Genomic DNA, 15,943 nt, shown 5'->3' on the forward strand with positions numbered 1-15,943 from the left:
AGTATAAAACTGTTTAAACTGCACCCTGCGAACTACCGCTATACCGCTGCTCGTCAAACTATTAATATGTACTACTGATTATACTGTATGTTTTGATATGTCTATGCCTTATACTGTACCATTGTATGACTATGCTTCTTTTCTTATGTTGATACTACTCTCACTCTCTCTCTGAGCAATTGTATGTGCCAAACCCAATTCCGGGCACGACCCAGTCGTGCTTGGCGATTAAAAAGATTTCTGATTCTGATTCTGATAATATGTTAATATATTATGGTGTCAAATATGTCCAATATTAACTAAGGATATCATAATAAACTACATAAGGATCCCGTTCGCCGAAAAATTGCACAAAAAGGTTTAGGGGAGAAGCCTGGTTCTCGCTGGCAGCGCTGATTGTGTGTGGGACCCAATGCTTCAGAGCAGGAGGCAGATTTTTAACAGCCCGACCTGAGCACAGGCTTACCGTTGCGCACATAGAAATCGCAGCCTGTGCTCGGGACGGGCTTACCGCCAGGGAGGCTGCTAAATATATAGCCATGGTAATGCATAAAGTGGATGCTTATGCTGAACTGCAATAATGGGTTATAGATGGCTATTTTTCTCATGAATGTCCCTATTCAAAGGTTCATAATTAACCAGTCAGTCACGTTTATATAGAACGTTTATATAGAACCCTCATTCAGAGAAGGTTGCAAAAGAGGGGATACACAGAACAATAAAAGGTAGACATTGGGCAGAAACAGAGGAAGGTACTGCTATTATTGTTTTATTTTTTTGGTGCTTGTTGCCACAGTAACACAATGCATGTGAGCTTTACAAAAGAGACACCTAGTTTTATATTGTCTCTAGTGTGCATTTACTGAACTACGATCTAACTAGATGCTATTGTATAGGGATTAGATTGTGATCCCCTCTGAGGAACAGGGACAAGACAATATACCCTCTCTGTATGCTGCGTAATATGTCAGCGCTATATAAAAAAAAAATAATAATAATAATTGTATACTACACTTCAGACTAGTCACATATCTGCTGTTTAGTGAATTATTCACATGTTCACGCCCTCTTTCCCCAGTTCTCACATGAGCCAGTGGTTGCTTGTCTTGCAGAAGTAAAAATTTTTGGCTGTGATCGGATGCAGAATATTGTAGAATAAGAGAGAAATGATCACGATGACGGAGAGAGATGCGGTCTTGAAGGGTAACCATTACATCCTGTATAGGAGATAAAATAATGAATAATATGTTTCATTTCAGACTGCCTTGACAAAAACAATCATAGTGCATTGATAGGACCATTTTTCACCACTTCTTTGTTCCCCCCTTCAATCATTTTTATTGAAGATCAAAACCTTATTTTTGTTGATTAATTAATTTAGAAAAAAAAACAAGCTCCATAATTGCAGAAAAGAAAATGGTAAAAAAAAAAAACTGAGAACCAGTGTGGAGACATAAATTGCACCAACATTGGTGAAGTCCAGTAGGGAATGTTGCTGACATTTTATGACCACAGAAATAGTGGATTGGATTGGATTGGGCCCATTAACTACCCACTGAAATAAGTCAGGTGCAACTATGTGGAACAGTAAATGTCATTATTTTGTCAGTCACCTTGAGTGGAAAGTCACAATGGAATAGCATATAATTTTATTGTGGTGGAGAATGGACACAATACAATATTTACTTAAGCGATGATTACCGTAATATGGATTAACAATTCTCTGTCTTGGTAAAGCTGCAAGTCTGCAACTAAACCAATACTTAATATTAGGGACATAGCATTTTAGGAAGCCAGAGCCCCCCCCCTCCCCTTCCCCCCAATTATAGGTAGCCAGAAGCATTGCACTCTCAGTATAGGTAGCCAGTGATGACTCCCATATTAGGTAACCAGAAGTATCCCTCTCAGCATAGGTAGTCAGAGGGCACCAAATTTAGTGTTTTTTAGGGCGGGTTAAGGTTAAGCATTAGTGGGGGGTTTACGAGTAGGGCGTGAGAGTGTGGGGGGGGGGTAAGGTTAGGTGTGTGGGGGAGTGGGTTTGAAGGTTACGCATCTGAGGGGGACAGGTTAAGGAAAACTGAGACGAAGTGCATAAAAGCATTGATACTTAACTGGGAGGAAGCCAGGTACACTTTAAGGTTAAGCACTGGCAGGGAGATTGGTTAAGGTTAGGCATAAGAGGGGGGTTGGTTAGGGCTAAGGTATCAGCAGGGGGGCAGTTAGGGTTAGGCACAGATAGAGGGAGGGTTTTGCATGAGAATAGGGTTAGTTTAGCTGTAGTAAAAGATCATTATTGTAAGGCTTGGTGGTGTATTCTCCACAGTCAGCATGCAACGCATGAGCTGACGTGAAGGAGGTACACACACTAGCACAAGGAAACAGGCTATCCCTAGTATAGTGGAGGGAAGGACTGACTCCAATAGGAGATTGTGGCGCACAGAGCCGGTGCAGATCCGACAGCCACAAACAATACTTTCGCTATAACGTCTCAGCGCAAAGTAGCGCTGAGCGCATAAACCAGAACTGAGGAGATCAGGACAGGTAGACAGAATGAACGCTTGCTAGCTAGCCGCTACTTAGTGACAGCAAGCGTCCACAACAAGACAGACTGGAATGAGGCAGCCAATGCGTTTGCAGTGATGGCGTGCCTCACAAAGACAGGACAGGATAGTCAGGAAATAGCAGGATCAAGATAGATGAACGTAACACAGACAAAAATACAATAAGTATGTTTTCCTAGCGTATTACAATTACAGCTATCAATGAAACTATGTGTAACGTCTGACTAGCATATGTATATATCGGCAATGAACCGATATATGACATAAGCAGGAACACTGACTAGGACTGGAGCAATATGACATAAGCAGGAACACTGACTAGGACTGGAGCAATACAGGGAACAGGACTCAGAAGGATTCGCTATCTCTTCGCAGAGATGAACGCAATCCACAAACAGTAACAGAACAGGATTCAGAAGGATTCGTTATCTCTTCGCAGAGATGAACGCAATCCACAAACAGAACCAGGAGCAGGAAAACTAACTCAGCACGGGTGATCACGATACGCGCAACCTACCAAAACGTGCTGGAAAGCTGACTAACGTTCAGGATATAAACAGTTCGTGTACGTATACATCAGCGACACTGATGTATCAACGTAACACGAATACAAGGAAAATAATAAACGTGCTGGTATGCATATATATTGGCAATGAACCAATATATGATGCAAGACCAGCAAAGTATCTTTAGAACAAGAAACACGCTCTGGGGCTGAAGCAACAGCAAGACAAGCTTAAACTGAAGCTATGATAACCCGAGGAGTCCTGCAGGAAGCAGATCTTTATACTGAGGTCATCCAATGGGAGCAGACATGCAGATTCCCACACAGGTGAATGATAATCAGTCACAAGCTGACAGCAGGGAAAGGCAGACAAAGCTATGCAGCTTGCATGGAAAGAGATCAGAACTGCCTGAGCTGCAGCACTACTACTTCCAGCAATACCTGCTGCAGCAGCGATCATGACAGTACCCCCGCCCTTAAAGGCGGATACCAGACGCCTTTCAAAACTGACATTCCCAAGGAGACAACCTAACTGATAATTCATGATGACCGGGACAGCTCGGCAAGACCAAATTCCAGAATCAGTCATCACAAGACTGGACCCATCAGAACCAGAACCTACAGAACCATGCCCATCAGTACTACAAGTCTCAGTGTGACACCCATCAGAACCATGATTTCCAGAACAAAGCCCCCCGAAGCTCTCTGAGCGATACCCACTGCCTTCCAGGGACCGTCCAAAAATGCCAAAGCCTTTGCAATGCCCACCGGAACTGTCTTTACCAACACAAAACCCACTGTTGAACCAGTCCAAGGTACCAGGACAAGCTTCCTCAGAGATCTCCCAGAACACTTTAAAGCTCCAAAGAGATCCCAAAAGGTCAGAACGCCCTTTAGGCTCACATGGAGAACTATCAAGAACCCCCATGGAACCTATGGCAATTCCCGAGTCAGGGTTACAAGGACCAACATCAAGATCAGGGCTTTCAGGGACCAGAACCATCTTTGGGCATGCAGGCAGACTGGCAACATCAGAACATGTCTCCCCTAAGGAAGCATCCGAGTATGCTAACACCTTAGACACACTTGGGCATTCTGGCACACAAAGCACATCTGGGCACACTGGCACAAGAGAAACCTCTGGGCATGTCAAGGAACTGTGAGCCTCAGGGTCAGCCAAGATAGGACCAAAACCAGGACTGGCCAAAAAAAATCCATCATGACTAGACTTCGCAACTACTGGACTCTCACAAAAGAATGCAGGATCAGACTTAGATGTCGCTGATTCCAGCAAGGTTATTAACAAATCAGGTTCAGGGGCACTAATAAGACAGGACAACTCTTCTGATGTACGCACTGAACTAGATAGGGACTCCACAACTTCCTCTGGACTAGACAGAGACTCATCTAATACACTGGATTGGAGCTCATGAGGGGCTGCAGAACAAGTCAGTATTGCAGAACCCCCCACTGGACTAGGCAAATCTGAGGAATTCCCTGGACAGGAAGGGAACTCCGGAATCTCTGCCACACCGGCCAGAGAATCAGAATTTTCCAAGATACCAGGCGGGTTTTCAGGAACACTTACTAAATCAGACTGAAATTCTGAGACTTCTGTTATTTTGACCAGAGAATCAGAATTATCCATGTTACAGGGCAAGACTTCTGAAACATTCAGAGGACAGGGCTGGAGTTCCTCGGCTGTTACAACACTGGAGAGGGACTCAACAACATTGGTTAAATCAGACTGTGTACAGGGCAAGGTATCTAAAACACTTGCTGACGAGGACAATATTTCAATGACTTCTGCTTCATTAGACAAAGATTCATCAAGTTTATTTAGAGTGGACTTTAATTCTAAGACAGCTGCTAAACAAGTGAATATTGCTGCAACACCCACTGAGGTAAGCAGTGCCTCAGAGTCTTCTGCTAGAGGGTTTGAAGTATCCAAAGTACTGGGTGAAGCATAGGACTCTGCGACCCCAGCTTCACTGGACAGGATCACTGAACAGTCCATATTGCAGGGCAAAACCATGGAAGCACCTGCTGGACAGCATAAGGATTCTGTGACCTGAGCTTCATAGGAGAGATCTACTGCACAATTCATGGTACAGGGCAAATTTACTGGAACATTTTCTGAACAAGGTACTAATTCTGCGATTTCAGGTTCACATAGCAGATGCTCTGAGCTATTCACGATACAGGGCAAATTTACTGGAACATTTTCTGAACAAGGTAATAATTCTGCGGTTTCAGGTTCACATAGCAGATGCTCTGAGCTATTCAAGATACAGGGCAAATTTACTGGAACATTTTCTGAACAAGGTAATAATTCTGCGATTTCAGGTTCACATAGCAGATGCTCTGAGCTATTCACAAAACTAGAGCGAGATGTAGAAACAGGAAGATCAAGACACAATGTTTGCGCATCTGAATCACCATTCATTTGTAAAATTGGGAAATTCAGATGCTGGGGTTCTGAGGTTTCTAGGCAGGATTGCTGGGACTCAGAAGATAATGTAATGCATCTATTGGCATCTGCTGGATCAGACAGGAGTTGAACTTTAGTGTATGCAAACTTCCCTTGGTTCACAAATAAGTTGATTTGTTCAATACTCTGTAATATCTCCTCATAATCATACTCAGATAATTCTTTTAAACAAAAATCTTTATTTTCCCTAGCCAGTGATGAAAGTTCATTAGTAGTTTCATAAGTCCATTTAACTCCCCTGAAAGACAATTGCATTTCATTATCTGTTAATGGCAGAATGTCATTATAGGTCTCAGTCGCTAAGGATAACGACTCTGCAGATCGGACACGTTTCTTAGAACGTTTGCGTTTTGCCTTAGACCCTGCTGCCTTTGGTGATTTATTCAAAGCTGCAGGAAAATTATCAGGAACACTCTCTGCTTGCTGATCATTTTTGCAAACAATTGAAGGGGCAGCTGATTGGCCTGCTGCCAGGAGTTCATTTAGAGGAAAAGGCAATGGATCTATGCGCAACCAGTTATGGATCACAAACGCTAGAAATTCCAGCGGTCTCTCTTTCAAATCGGAATGATCGAGGACATCGTAAGCCAACTGGAACAATTCCCCTTTAAACAAAATATAAACTAGCTGGAGTGCCCAGGTTGAAACAGGAGTCGCTTGGAGATCGGGATTGGCCAGGAACCTGGCACATTTAGAGAAAAACTCATTTTCTGTTTCAGAGCTAAGTTCTTCAAATTTCTTAAAGGAACAGGAACCATAATTAACAGTGTCATACTTTCTGGGAATCCCCCCCCCCCCCCACAATGGGGATTGGTAATGGGGTTATCATAATGTAAGGCTTGGTGGTGTATTCTCCACAGTCAGCATGCAACGCATGAGCTGACGTGAAGGAGGTACACACACTAGCACAAGGAAACAGGCTATCCCTAGTATAGCAAACCCTCCCGGCTGGCACCTGTAGGGACGTTGCAGCCTTTACCCACCCCGAGTGAACCATGGACTCACTTGTCCATGGATTTTGTGGGTGAGCTTCCCAGATCAGAGGGCATGTCGGTCATTTGGGTGGTAGTCGACCGCTTCAGCAAATGGCCCATTTTGTGCCCTTGAAAGGACTCCCCTCGGCCCAGGAATTGGCCGACTTGTTTATCAAACACGTGTTCCGGCTGCACGGCATTCCGGAAAACATAGTGTCCGATCGGGGAGTCCAATTCGTATCTAAATTCTGGAGGGCATTCTTTCATCAAATGGGCATGAAGCTGTCGTTTTCATCGGGCTACCACCCACAGACCAACGGTCAGACAGAGAGGGTCAACCAGTCATTAGAGCAGTTTTTGAGATGCTACGTTGCAGAGGCGTAGAATGACTGGGTCAAATTTCTGCCCTTTGCAGAATTTGCACAAAACAATTTGAAAAGTTCTTCCACTGGATTTTCTCCGTTCCAAGTAGTGTCTGGAAGATTGCCCAAATTTTCACCGTTACCAGTGGCCTCCACTCCGTTTCCAGCTCTGGAGGCTTGGCAAAGGTCTTTTAAAGACATTTGGCGGACGGTGAGAGACAGTTTGGAAAAGGCGTTTCTGAGTCAGAAGGGTCAAGCTGACAAGAAACGGTCTTTGGAGTGGAGATTCCAACCAGGAGACCTGGTTTGGGTATCCACACGTCACTTGGCCCTAAAACAGCCCTCAGACTAGTTGGGTCCCAGGTTTGTCGGGCCTTTCCCGATAGCCAGAAGGATCAACAACGTCACTTACGCCGTTGATCTTCCCGCCAGCATGCGTGGGGTAAGATCCTTCCACGTATCCCTGCTTAAGCCAGCAGTCCAGGTGGGTCCCACTCCTCCTCCTCCTGTGTTGGTGGATGACCAGCCTGAGTACGAGGTAGAAAAGATTTTAGATTCACGCTTTGTACAAAACTCGGTACAATATCTCGTACATTGGAAAGGGTACGGCATTGAGGAGAGACAATGGGTACCGGGGAGTCGCATGCATGCGGACGAATTAAGGAGGGAGTTTTCACGCTTTACATCCCGAGAAACCTGGTACGAGTTGTCCGGGGGGGGGGGGTACTGTGAGGAAACGCGGAAAAGCCGCCGCGTGTGCCAAGAGCTAGGCGGCTGACTCCACGTCCTACGCGGCGGTTTGCACGCGTCTGGTTGTGTGGTGGAATGCGGAAAAGCCGCCGCATGTCCTAACAGCAAAACGGCTGTTTGCATGCAGCAGCATGTGCTTGGTGTGGCTGGGTCTGTTAGTGCACCTAGGCAGATGGAGAGCTATGCTCGCGCGGGCCTCAATTCAGGACCTTTATACCTGCAGAGGAAGTGTCAGCTGATCAGGAAGGTCAGCTGATTCCTGCAGGACTCATGATTGGCTGAATGGTTCAGGCGGGGCAGCAGAGTCTAGCAACTATATATTCTGCTGCTTATTCAGTTGCTTGGCAGGTGAACAGAGGCGCCAGAAGGATAAAAGTACATAAAATTTTTAAAAAATTGCTGGGAGGAAGTGGTGGACTCGCCTCCGTTAAAGCAGACACCAAGGACTGTAAATGTATAGATATACACATTTATTGAAAATACCCCAAAGATGCAACGCGTTTCGCGGGCACAGCCCACTTCTTCAGGCAATAAGCAGGGGATAAACAACAGCAATTCAGTTATAGCAAGCAGAGCACCTCTGTTTTTTTTTTTTTCTTCTTATTCAGTTGCTGGTTGTCTGGCGTTGCAAACACATACGTGGGAGCACTCAGACCTGTAGTCAGATCCTTAAGTGTGCCGGGACCAGCTGGAGCTGTAATCCTACACTTAGCTAGATTCTGTTGATAGCTAAAGTACTAGTTTGATTGTGATTATCTGTTATGACTCTTTGCCTGCCTGACTATCCTCCTGAACTCTGATCTTGTACCATGCCATTCTGATACTCTGTTGCCGAACCCCAGCTCGTCCTTAGACTCTGCTTCTGCCTCCTGATCTTGCACCTCGATATTTCTGATACCCTGTTGCCGAACCCTGCCTGTACCTAGACTCCGCCTCTGCCTTCTGATTCTGTACTTTATCTGTCCGTGTGTTACAACCTGGCTTGTCCGACCTCGAGAACCGACCTTACTATTGGAGGTGGTTCCCCGTCCTGTTAGTGACACTACCTCCTGAGTGTTACTTTCAGACTTACCTTCCTACTGTCAGCCCGACTCCTCCCGCCTTGGAGAGTTCAGGCCTTCGGAAGGAAGCCGTGCAGTACTCCTCACTGCACTGAGGCCAGTCCTCTAAGTGTTACTGTTACACCAAACACTACACTCTACTCAGGTGAACAGAGGTTAGCTGGTATATCGGATTATCGGTGATACTGCAGATCACTTATAATCTGGTATACATCTGTATTCCCAGTGATACTGCAGATCACCGGTAATCACATCCTCTCTGTGCTTCACCGTTCGTTACAGTTTCTCTGTAATCACTTTCAGAGAATCTAACTGTTGTCTAATTTTCTATTTATGAATATCTTCAGTCTAATTACGTGGTTTCATAGCCATTGTAATGAAAAGCTGTTTTTAGTTAGTATTTTTGATTTCTTTTTTGTATGATGGAAATATCTTACCTTGACTGTAGTCCTCCCATCGAAAGTAAAAGATTTAATCTGTCCATTTTCCAGAAAAACTTTCAATACATTAGGAATGAGCAAAAGAGGTGGGGAATCTTTCATCTTCAACATGTCCTGATGGAGCAAACATTGAAAAAAATTGCTGAGTAAAAATTATACCTGAATGACTAAATAATAGCAGGGCATATAAAACCAGTGCAAGAAAAAAATGGTGCAAAATGGTGCAGATTCCCAGATCTACACTCACCTAAAGGATTATTAGGAACAACATACTAATACGTTGTTTGACCCCCTTTCACCTTCAGAACTGCATTAATTATACGTGGCATTGATTCAGCAAGGTGCTGAAAGCATTCTTTAGAAATGTTGGCCCATATTGATAGGATAGCATCTTGCAGTTGAGGGAGATTTGTGGGATGCACATCCAGGGCATGAAACTCCCGTTCCATCATATCCCAAAGATGCTCTATTGGTTGAGTTCTGGTGACTGTGGGAGCCATTTTAGTATAGTGAACTCATTGTCATGTTCAAGAAACCAATTTGAAATAATTCAAGCTTTGTGACATGGTGCATTATCCTGCTGGAAGTAGCCATCAGAGGATGGATACGTGGTGGTCATGAAGGCATGGACATGGTCAGAAACAATGCTCAGGTAGCCCGTGGCATTTAAACGATGCCCACTTGGCACTAAGGGGCCTAAAGTGTGCCAAGAAAACATCCCTCGCACCATTACACCACCACCACCAGCCTGCACAGTGGTAACAATGCATGATGGATCCATGTTCTCATTCTGTTTACGCCAGATTCTGACTCTATCAAGACTCATTAGACTATTTTTCCAGTCTTCAACTGTCTAATTTTGGTGAGCTCGTACAAATTGTAGCCTCTTTTTTCCTATTTGTAGTGGAGATGAGTGGTACCCAGTGGGGTCTTCTGCTGTTGTAGCCCATCCACCAAGGTTGTGCATTTTGTGGCTCCACAAATGCTTTGCTGCATACCTCGGTTGCCTATTCTCCTCGGTCGACCTATTCTCCTCTGACCTCTATCAACAAGGCATTTGGCCCACAGGACTGCCGCATACTGGATGTTTTTCCCTTTTCACACCATTCTTTGTAAACCCTAGAAATGGTTGTACGTGAAAATCCCAGTAACTGAGCAGATTGTGAAATACTCAGACCGGCCCATCTGGCACCAACAACCATGCCATGCTCAAAATTACTTAACCTCCCTGGCGGTTTATTAAAATCCACCAGGGGGCAGAGAACGGGATCTCTTGGAGGGCTTCCCCCGTCGCCATGGCGACGGGGCGGGATGACGTCACCGACGTCATCGACATCGTGACGTCAAAGGGGAATCCGATCCACCCCACGGCGCTGCCTGGCACTGATTGGCCAGGCAGCGCACGGGGTCTGGGGGGGTGGCGGCTGCGGCGACACGTATAGCGGCGGATCGGCGGCGATCGGAGGTTACACGCAGCTAGCAAAGTGCTAGCTGCGTGTAACAAAAAAAAAATTATGCAAATCGGCCCAGCGGGGCCTGAGCGGTGCCTCCCGGCGGCATAGCCCAAACTCAGTTCGGGCTTACCGCCAGGGAGGTTAATTCACCTTTCTTTCCCATTCTGACATTCAGTTTGGAGTTCAGGAGATTGTCTTGACCAGGACCACCCCCCTAAATGCATTGAAGCAACTGCCATGTGATTGGTTGATTAGATAATTGCATTAATGAGAAATTGAACATGTGTTCCTAATAATCCTTTAGGTGAGTGTAAAGCAGGCCATACACTGGCTCGATTCACGGCCGTTTCGACAGCAGATCCGATCCTGGGATCGGATCTGCTGCCAATCGCTTGCGCTAAACGCCGAAATCCCGAAATCGGATCGGACCGTCGATCGCGCCGTGCGGGAAATTACCCTCGATCGCCCGGCGGTAGGAGCGCGTCGCTTGCGGCGTACGATTCGGGCCCGATCCGAGCATGTATACATTACCTGAAGCTGGCTCCGGGGTCCTCTTCTCCTCGCTGCACCGCATTTCCGCATGTCCCAGTGTACGCTTATACTTCCTGTGTCACTCCGGTGACCAGGAAGTTGAAATAGAGGGCGCTCTATTTGAACTTCCTGGTCACGGAGTAACACAGGAAGCGCCGGGATGGAGCAAGAACAGCGGTGCGGTGCAGTGCGGAGAAGACGCCCGGGAGCCAGCCTCAGGTAATGTATACGGGGGGGGGGGACAGGCGGCAGGAGCAGCTGAACAGATTGTGATCGGTTTCAGGCTGAAATCGATTCACAATCTGTTTGCAGTAAAGGCAGCCATACGATCCCTATCTGATCAGATTCGATCAGATAGGGATCTGTCAGCTGGTCGATCTAATGGCACATCGACCAGTGTATGGCCACCTTAAGTCTGATTGGCTGCTCTTAAAAAATACACATTAACACCTGTTTTGCACCAGTTTTCCTTGCGCTGGTCTTGATAAAATTGCACCAATGTATTTGAATTGATAAAATAATTCTTCTCAAGAGTTTTTACTTTGCTATATGCTCTAAAGGTCAGCTCACATGGAGGCAAAAAAACAGAGTATAATTCAACTATATGTGACAGTAACAAAAAGGGTTAAAAAAAGACAATAAGATGGAGATGCAATTTAACACAAAGATAATTACAAAATCAAGAACAATGCTGCACCGTGTAAGTATTTCCCCTGTAACTAAAAAAAAATAAAAATTTACAAATAAATTTCCAGTATATGCTTGCCACCTCTCTACAAACAATCACACTCCAAGCATTCCTACATCACAAATGCAAAAGATAGTTAAAGCATCACTATCGCGAAAAAAAGTAGACAGTTAAAATCTGACAGAACCGATAGGTTTTGGGCCAGTCCATCTCCTCTTGGGGGATTCTCAGGGTTTTCTTTGTTTTTAACAGCATTTCCTGAACATCAGTTGAAAAGTCTAACTCACAAAACAGTGTGCAAGTGAGTATGGAGGCTGGCTGGTATCTTATTATTTTGGCAGTTAAACCTCTGCTCAGGAAATGCTGTTGAAAACAAAGAAAACAAACACAATTGCTAACTTCCAGTCAGAGCAATATCCTGCCTCTATCTGGCCAGCAGACGCTTGTCAGCCAATCAGGTGCACTGTCATACACCCTTTGCCTGCTGTACCATACCTAGCAGGAATTGCATAGATTAGCATTCAGGTGGGAGGCTTCGGTTGGACGCAATCGTGAATTGCGTCGTTTAACAGGGACGCCCCGTGTAGGCACATCTCCCACACGGTCCCCTCCCTAACCACTCACCTGTCAACCGCATCATAGAAGCTGCAAAAAATAAAATTTAAAATCACAAACACTGGTCCACATGACAGCCCAGGGGCCCCAGGGCTGTCATGTGGACCAGTGTTTGTGAAAACAAAGAAAACCCTGAGAATCCCCCAAGAGGAGATGGACTGGCCGAAAACCTATCGGTTCTGTCAGATTTTAACTGCCTACTTTTTTCTCAATAGTGGTCCTTTAACAGGGTTGGTCAAAAGTCCCAAAACAAAACAGATTAACTATTCCATTGGTTCATAAATTTATAAATACTTGTCTACCTAGATGCATGCACATTAGTATCATTATACTCCTATTAGATATCTATACTTCTATCAATGCTGCTTTTAATATTGATGATTTTGGCATACAGCTCATGAAAACCCAAAGTTCCTATCTCAAAAAATTAGCATATCATGAAAAGGTTCTCTAAATGAGCTATTAACCTAATCATCTGAATCAACTAATTAACTCTACACCATTGTAAAAGATTCCTGAGGCTTTTAAAAACTCCCAGCCTGGTTCATTACTGAAAACCGCAATCATGGGTAAGACTGCCGACCTGACTGCTGTCCAGAAGGCCATCATTGACACCCTCAAGCAAGAGGGTAAGACACAGAAAGAAATTTCTGAACGAATAGGCTGTTCCCAGAGTGCTGTATCAAGGCACCTCAGTGGGAAGTCTGTGGGAAGGAAAAAGTGTGGCAGAAAATGCTGCACAACGAGAAGAGGTGACCGGACCCTGAGGAAGATTGTGGAGAAGGACCGATTCCAGACCTTGGGGGACCTGCGGAAGCAGTGGACTGAGTCTGGAGTAGAAACATCCAGAGCCACCGTGTACAGGCGTGTGCAGGAAATGGGCTACAGGTGCCGCATTCCACAGGTCAAGCCACTTTTGAACCAGAAACAGCGGCAGAAGCGCCTGACCTGGACCAGAGAAACAGCAATGGATTGTTGCTCAGTGGTCCAAAGAACTTTTTTCGGATGAAAGCAACTTTTGCATGTCATTCGGAAATCAAGGTGCCAGAGTCTGGAGGAAGACTGGGGAGAGGGAAATGCCAAAAGTCCAGTGTCAAATACCCACAGTCAATGATGGTCTGGGGTGCCATGTCAGCTGCTGGTGTTGGTCCACTTTGTTTTATCAAGGGCAGGGTCAATGCTGCTAGCTATCAGGAGATTTTGGAGCACTTCATGCTTCCATCTGCTGAAAAGCTTTATGGAGATGAAGATTTCATGTTTCAGCACGACCTGGCACCTGCTCACAGTGCCAAAACCACTGGTAAATGGTTTACTGACCATGGTATTACTGTGCTCAATTGGCCTGCCAACTCTCCTGACCTGAACCCCATAGAGAATCTGTGGGATATTGTGAAGAGAAAGTTGAGAGACACAAGACCCAACACTCTGGATGAGCTTAAGGCCGCTATCGAAGCATCCTGGGCCTCCATAACACCTGAGCAGTTCCACAGGCTGATTGCCTCCATGCCATGCCGCATTGAAGCAGTCATTTCCGCAAAAGGATTCCCGTCCAAGTATTGAGTGCATAGCTGAACATAAATATTTGAAGGTTGACTTTTTTTTGTTTTAAAAACACTTTTTTCTTTTATTGGTCGGATGAAATATGCTAATTTTTTGAGATAGGAATTTTGGGTTTTCATGAGCTGTATGCCAAAATCATCAATATTAAAACAATAAAAGGCTTGAACTACTTCTGTTGTGTGTAATGAATCTAAAATATATGAACGTCTAATGTTTATCACAATATGCTAATTTTTTTAGAAGAACCTGTATATATATATATATATATATATATATATATATATATATATATATATCCACTTTACCCCCCCAGTGCTAAATTTCTCCGTCCCTCTGCGCACTGCTTAACCCCCAGGGACGTAGAAAGGCGCACTTGTTTGTTTACTGGCTGGGAGTGGGCGGGGACCTCGCGCGCACACTCCAGCCAGCCAGCACAGCAGGTTAGGAACAAGCGTTCCTAAATCCAATTAGACGCGCCGATTGTGGACACAATGGAGACTGCTTCAAACAGAAGCAGTCTCCATTGATAACCATGAAATGTAAACAAACGTGCAGCGCGCGATCGCACGCCCCCGCGACCCGCGCGCGCGCACACCCCCGCTCTGCAGTGCAATGATTGGTTATGGGGACCCCAGTCCCCAATAACCAATCATATCACAGAAAAAAATCTATGGAAGCCGCGCTGCAAGGTACAAATCGCGCTGGTGCTTCAGGGGTAAAACCCCTCCGTTGTGAAGTATATATATATATATATATATATATATATATATATGTATATATATATATATGTATATATATATATATATATATATATATATATATATATATATATATATATATAATCCAAATCCAAATAAGCTTTATTGGTAGGACCAAATACATTTAGCATTGCCAAAGCAAAACAAAATATTAAAGTGGGGGGGGGGGACTAAGGGAAGGATATAGGTATACAGTCCATAGGAGTGTGGAGGATGTAATGTATAGTATGGGGGGATGAGATATATAGTCCATAGGGGAGGGGGGTATAGGTATACAGTCCATAGGGGAGGAGAGTATGGGGGTATACAGTCCATGTGATATCATGTTCCTGTCAGTTGGTGGCAGGCAGTAATATATCGCGCTGCTATTTGCACAGTTTTTTCCTCTTCCCCCAGTAGGATATAGAGTTTTCTCTCCTCATCTGTGGAGGTGAAATCTGGGATGTGGGCGGAGAGTCTCTGGAAGTGGGCGGTCCTCAGCAGTGCATATTTGCTGCAGTGTAGCAGGAAGTGGGCCTCATCCTCCAAAACCCCCTGGTCACATTGTCTGCACAGTCTCTCCTCCCGGGGCTTTCATGTCTGTCTGTGTCGTCCTGTCTCTATCTCCAGGTTGTGGGTGCTCAGACGGTACAAGGCCTGTCTATCTTTGTGGTGGTGTAGCCTCTCCAGATATGGAGCCATTGTGTACTCCCTCTGTAGTGATTGGTAGATAGTGAGTTTCTGGGAGTTCTTTATGTCACTTCTCCATTCCTCTAGGTATTGGTCCTTGCAGCTTTCTATCATTCCTTTTATTTGGGCTTTTGTCAGCCTGTGTTGGTGGTCTTGGCTAGGCTGGCTGTTGACGCTTTGTTTCAAAGCGCGTGGTATGGCCTCCCCACCCTGGCTCAGTGAGGCTTTATGGTGGTAAGTGCTGGGGTTGCTGCTCTGTATATGCGCCCAGTATGAGAGCGCCCTCTGCTGGATAGTCAGCCATAGTGGGAATCTGCCTAGCTCTGCCCAGCAAGCTGAGTTCGAAGTGCTGCGATGGACTTGGAGAAGATACTTGCAGAACTCTAGATGGAAGATTTCTGTTGGGCTGGAGTCCCATTTTGATTGGTCAGGGTAGGTGACCGGGCCCCATACCTCACTGCTATAGAGCAGGATTGGGGTGATGATGCTGTTGAATATCTTTACCCAGACTCTCACCGGTGGTT

The 15,943-nt window shown here is 45.3% G+C and overlaps 1 protein-coding gene across 2 annotated transcripts in view; it reads right to left on the reverse strand.

Moving 5' to 3' along the window:
• Positions 1-15,943, reverse strand: part of FRMPD3 (FERM and PDZ domain containing 3) — a 281,016-nt gene that overhangs the window by 182,553 nt on the left and 82,520 nt on the right. For both annotated transcript variants that reach the window (XM_068248083.1, XM_068248084.1), the window contains 2 exons: positions 9,142-9,258; positions 1,086-1,217 (listed from right to left, as the gene is read on the reverse strand). In XM_068248083.1, coding sequence (XP_068104184.1) covers positions 1,086-1,217; positions 9,142-9,258 — 249 coding nt within the window. The remainder of the gene's footprint in view (positions 1-1,085; positions 1,218-9,141; positions 9,259-15,943) is intronic.

This window comes from Hyperolius riggenbachi, chromosome 8 (genome assembly GCF_040937935.1).
Source record: "Hyperolius riggenbachi isolate aHypRig1 chromosome 8, aHypRig1.pri, whole genome shotgun sequence".
NCBI classification, from domain to species: Eukaryota; Metazoa; Chordata; class Amphibia; order Anura; family Hyperoliidae; genus Hyperolius; species Hyperolius riggenbachi.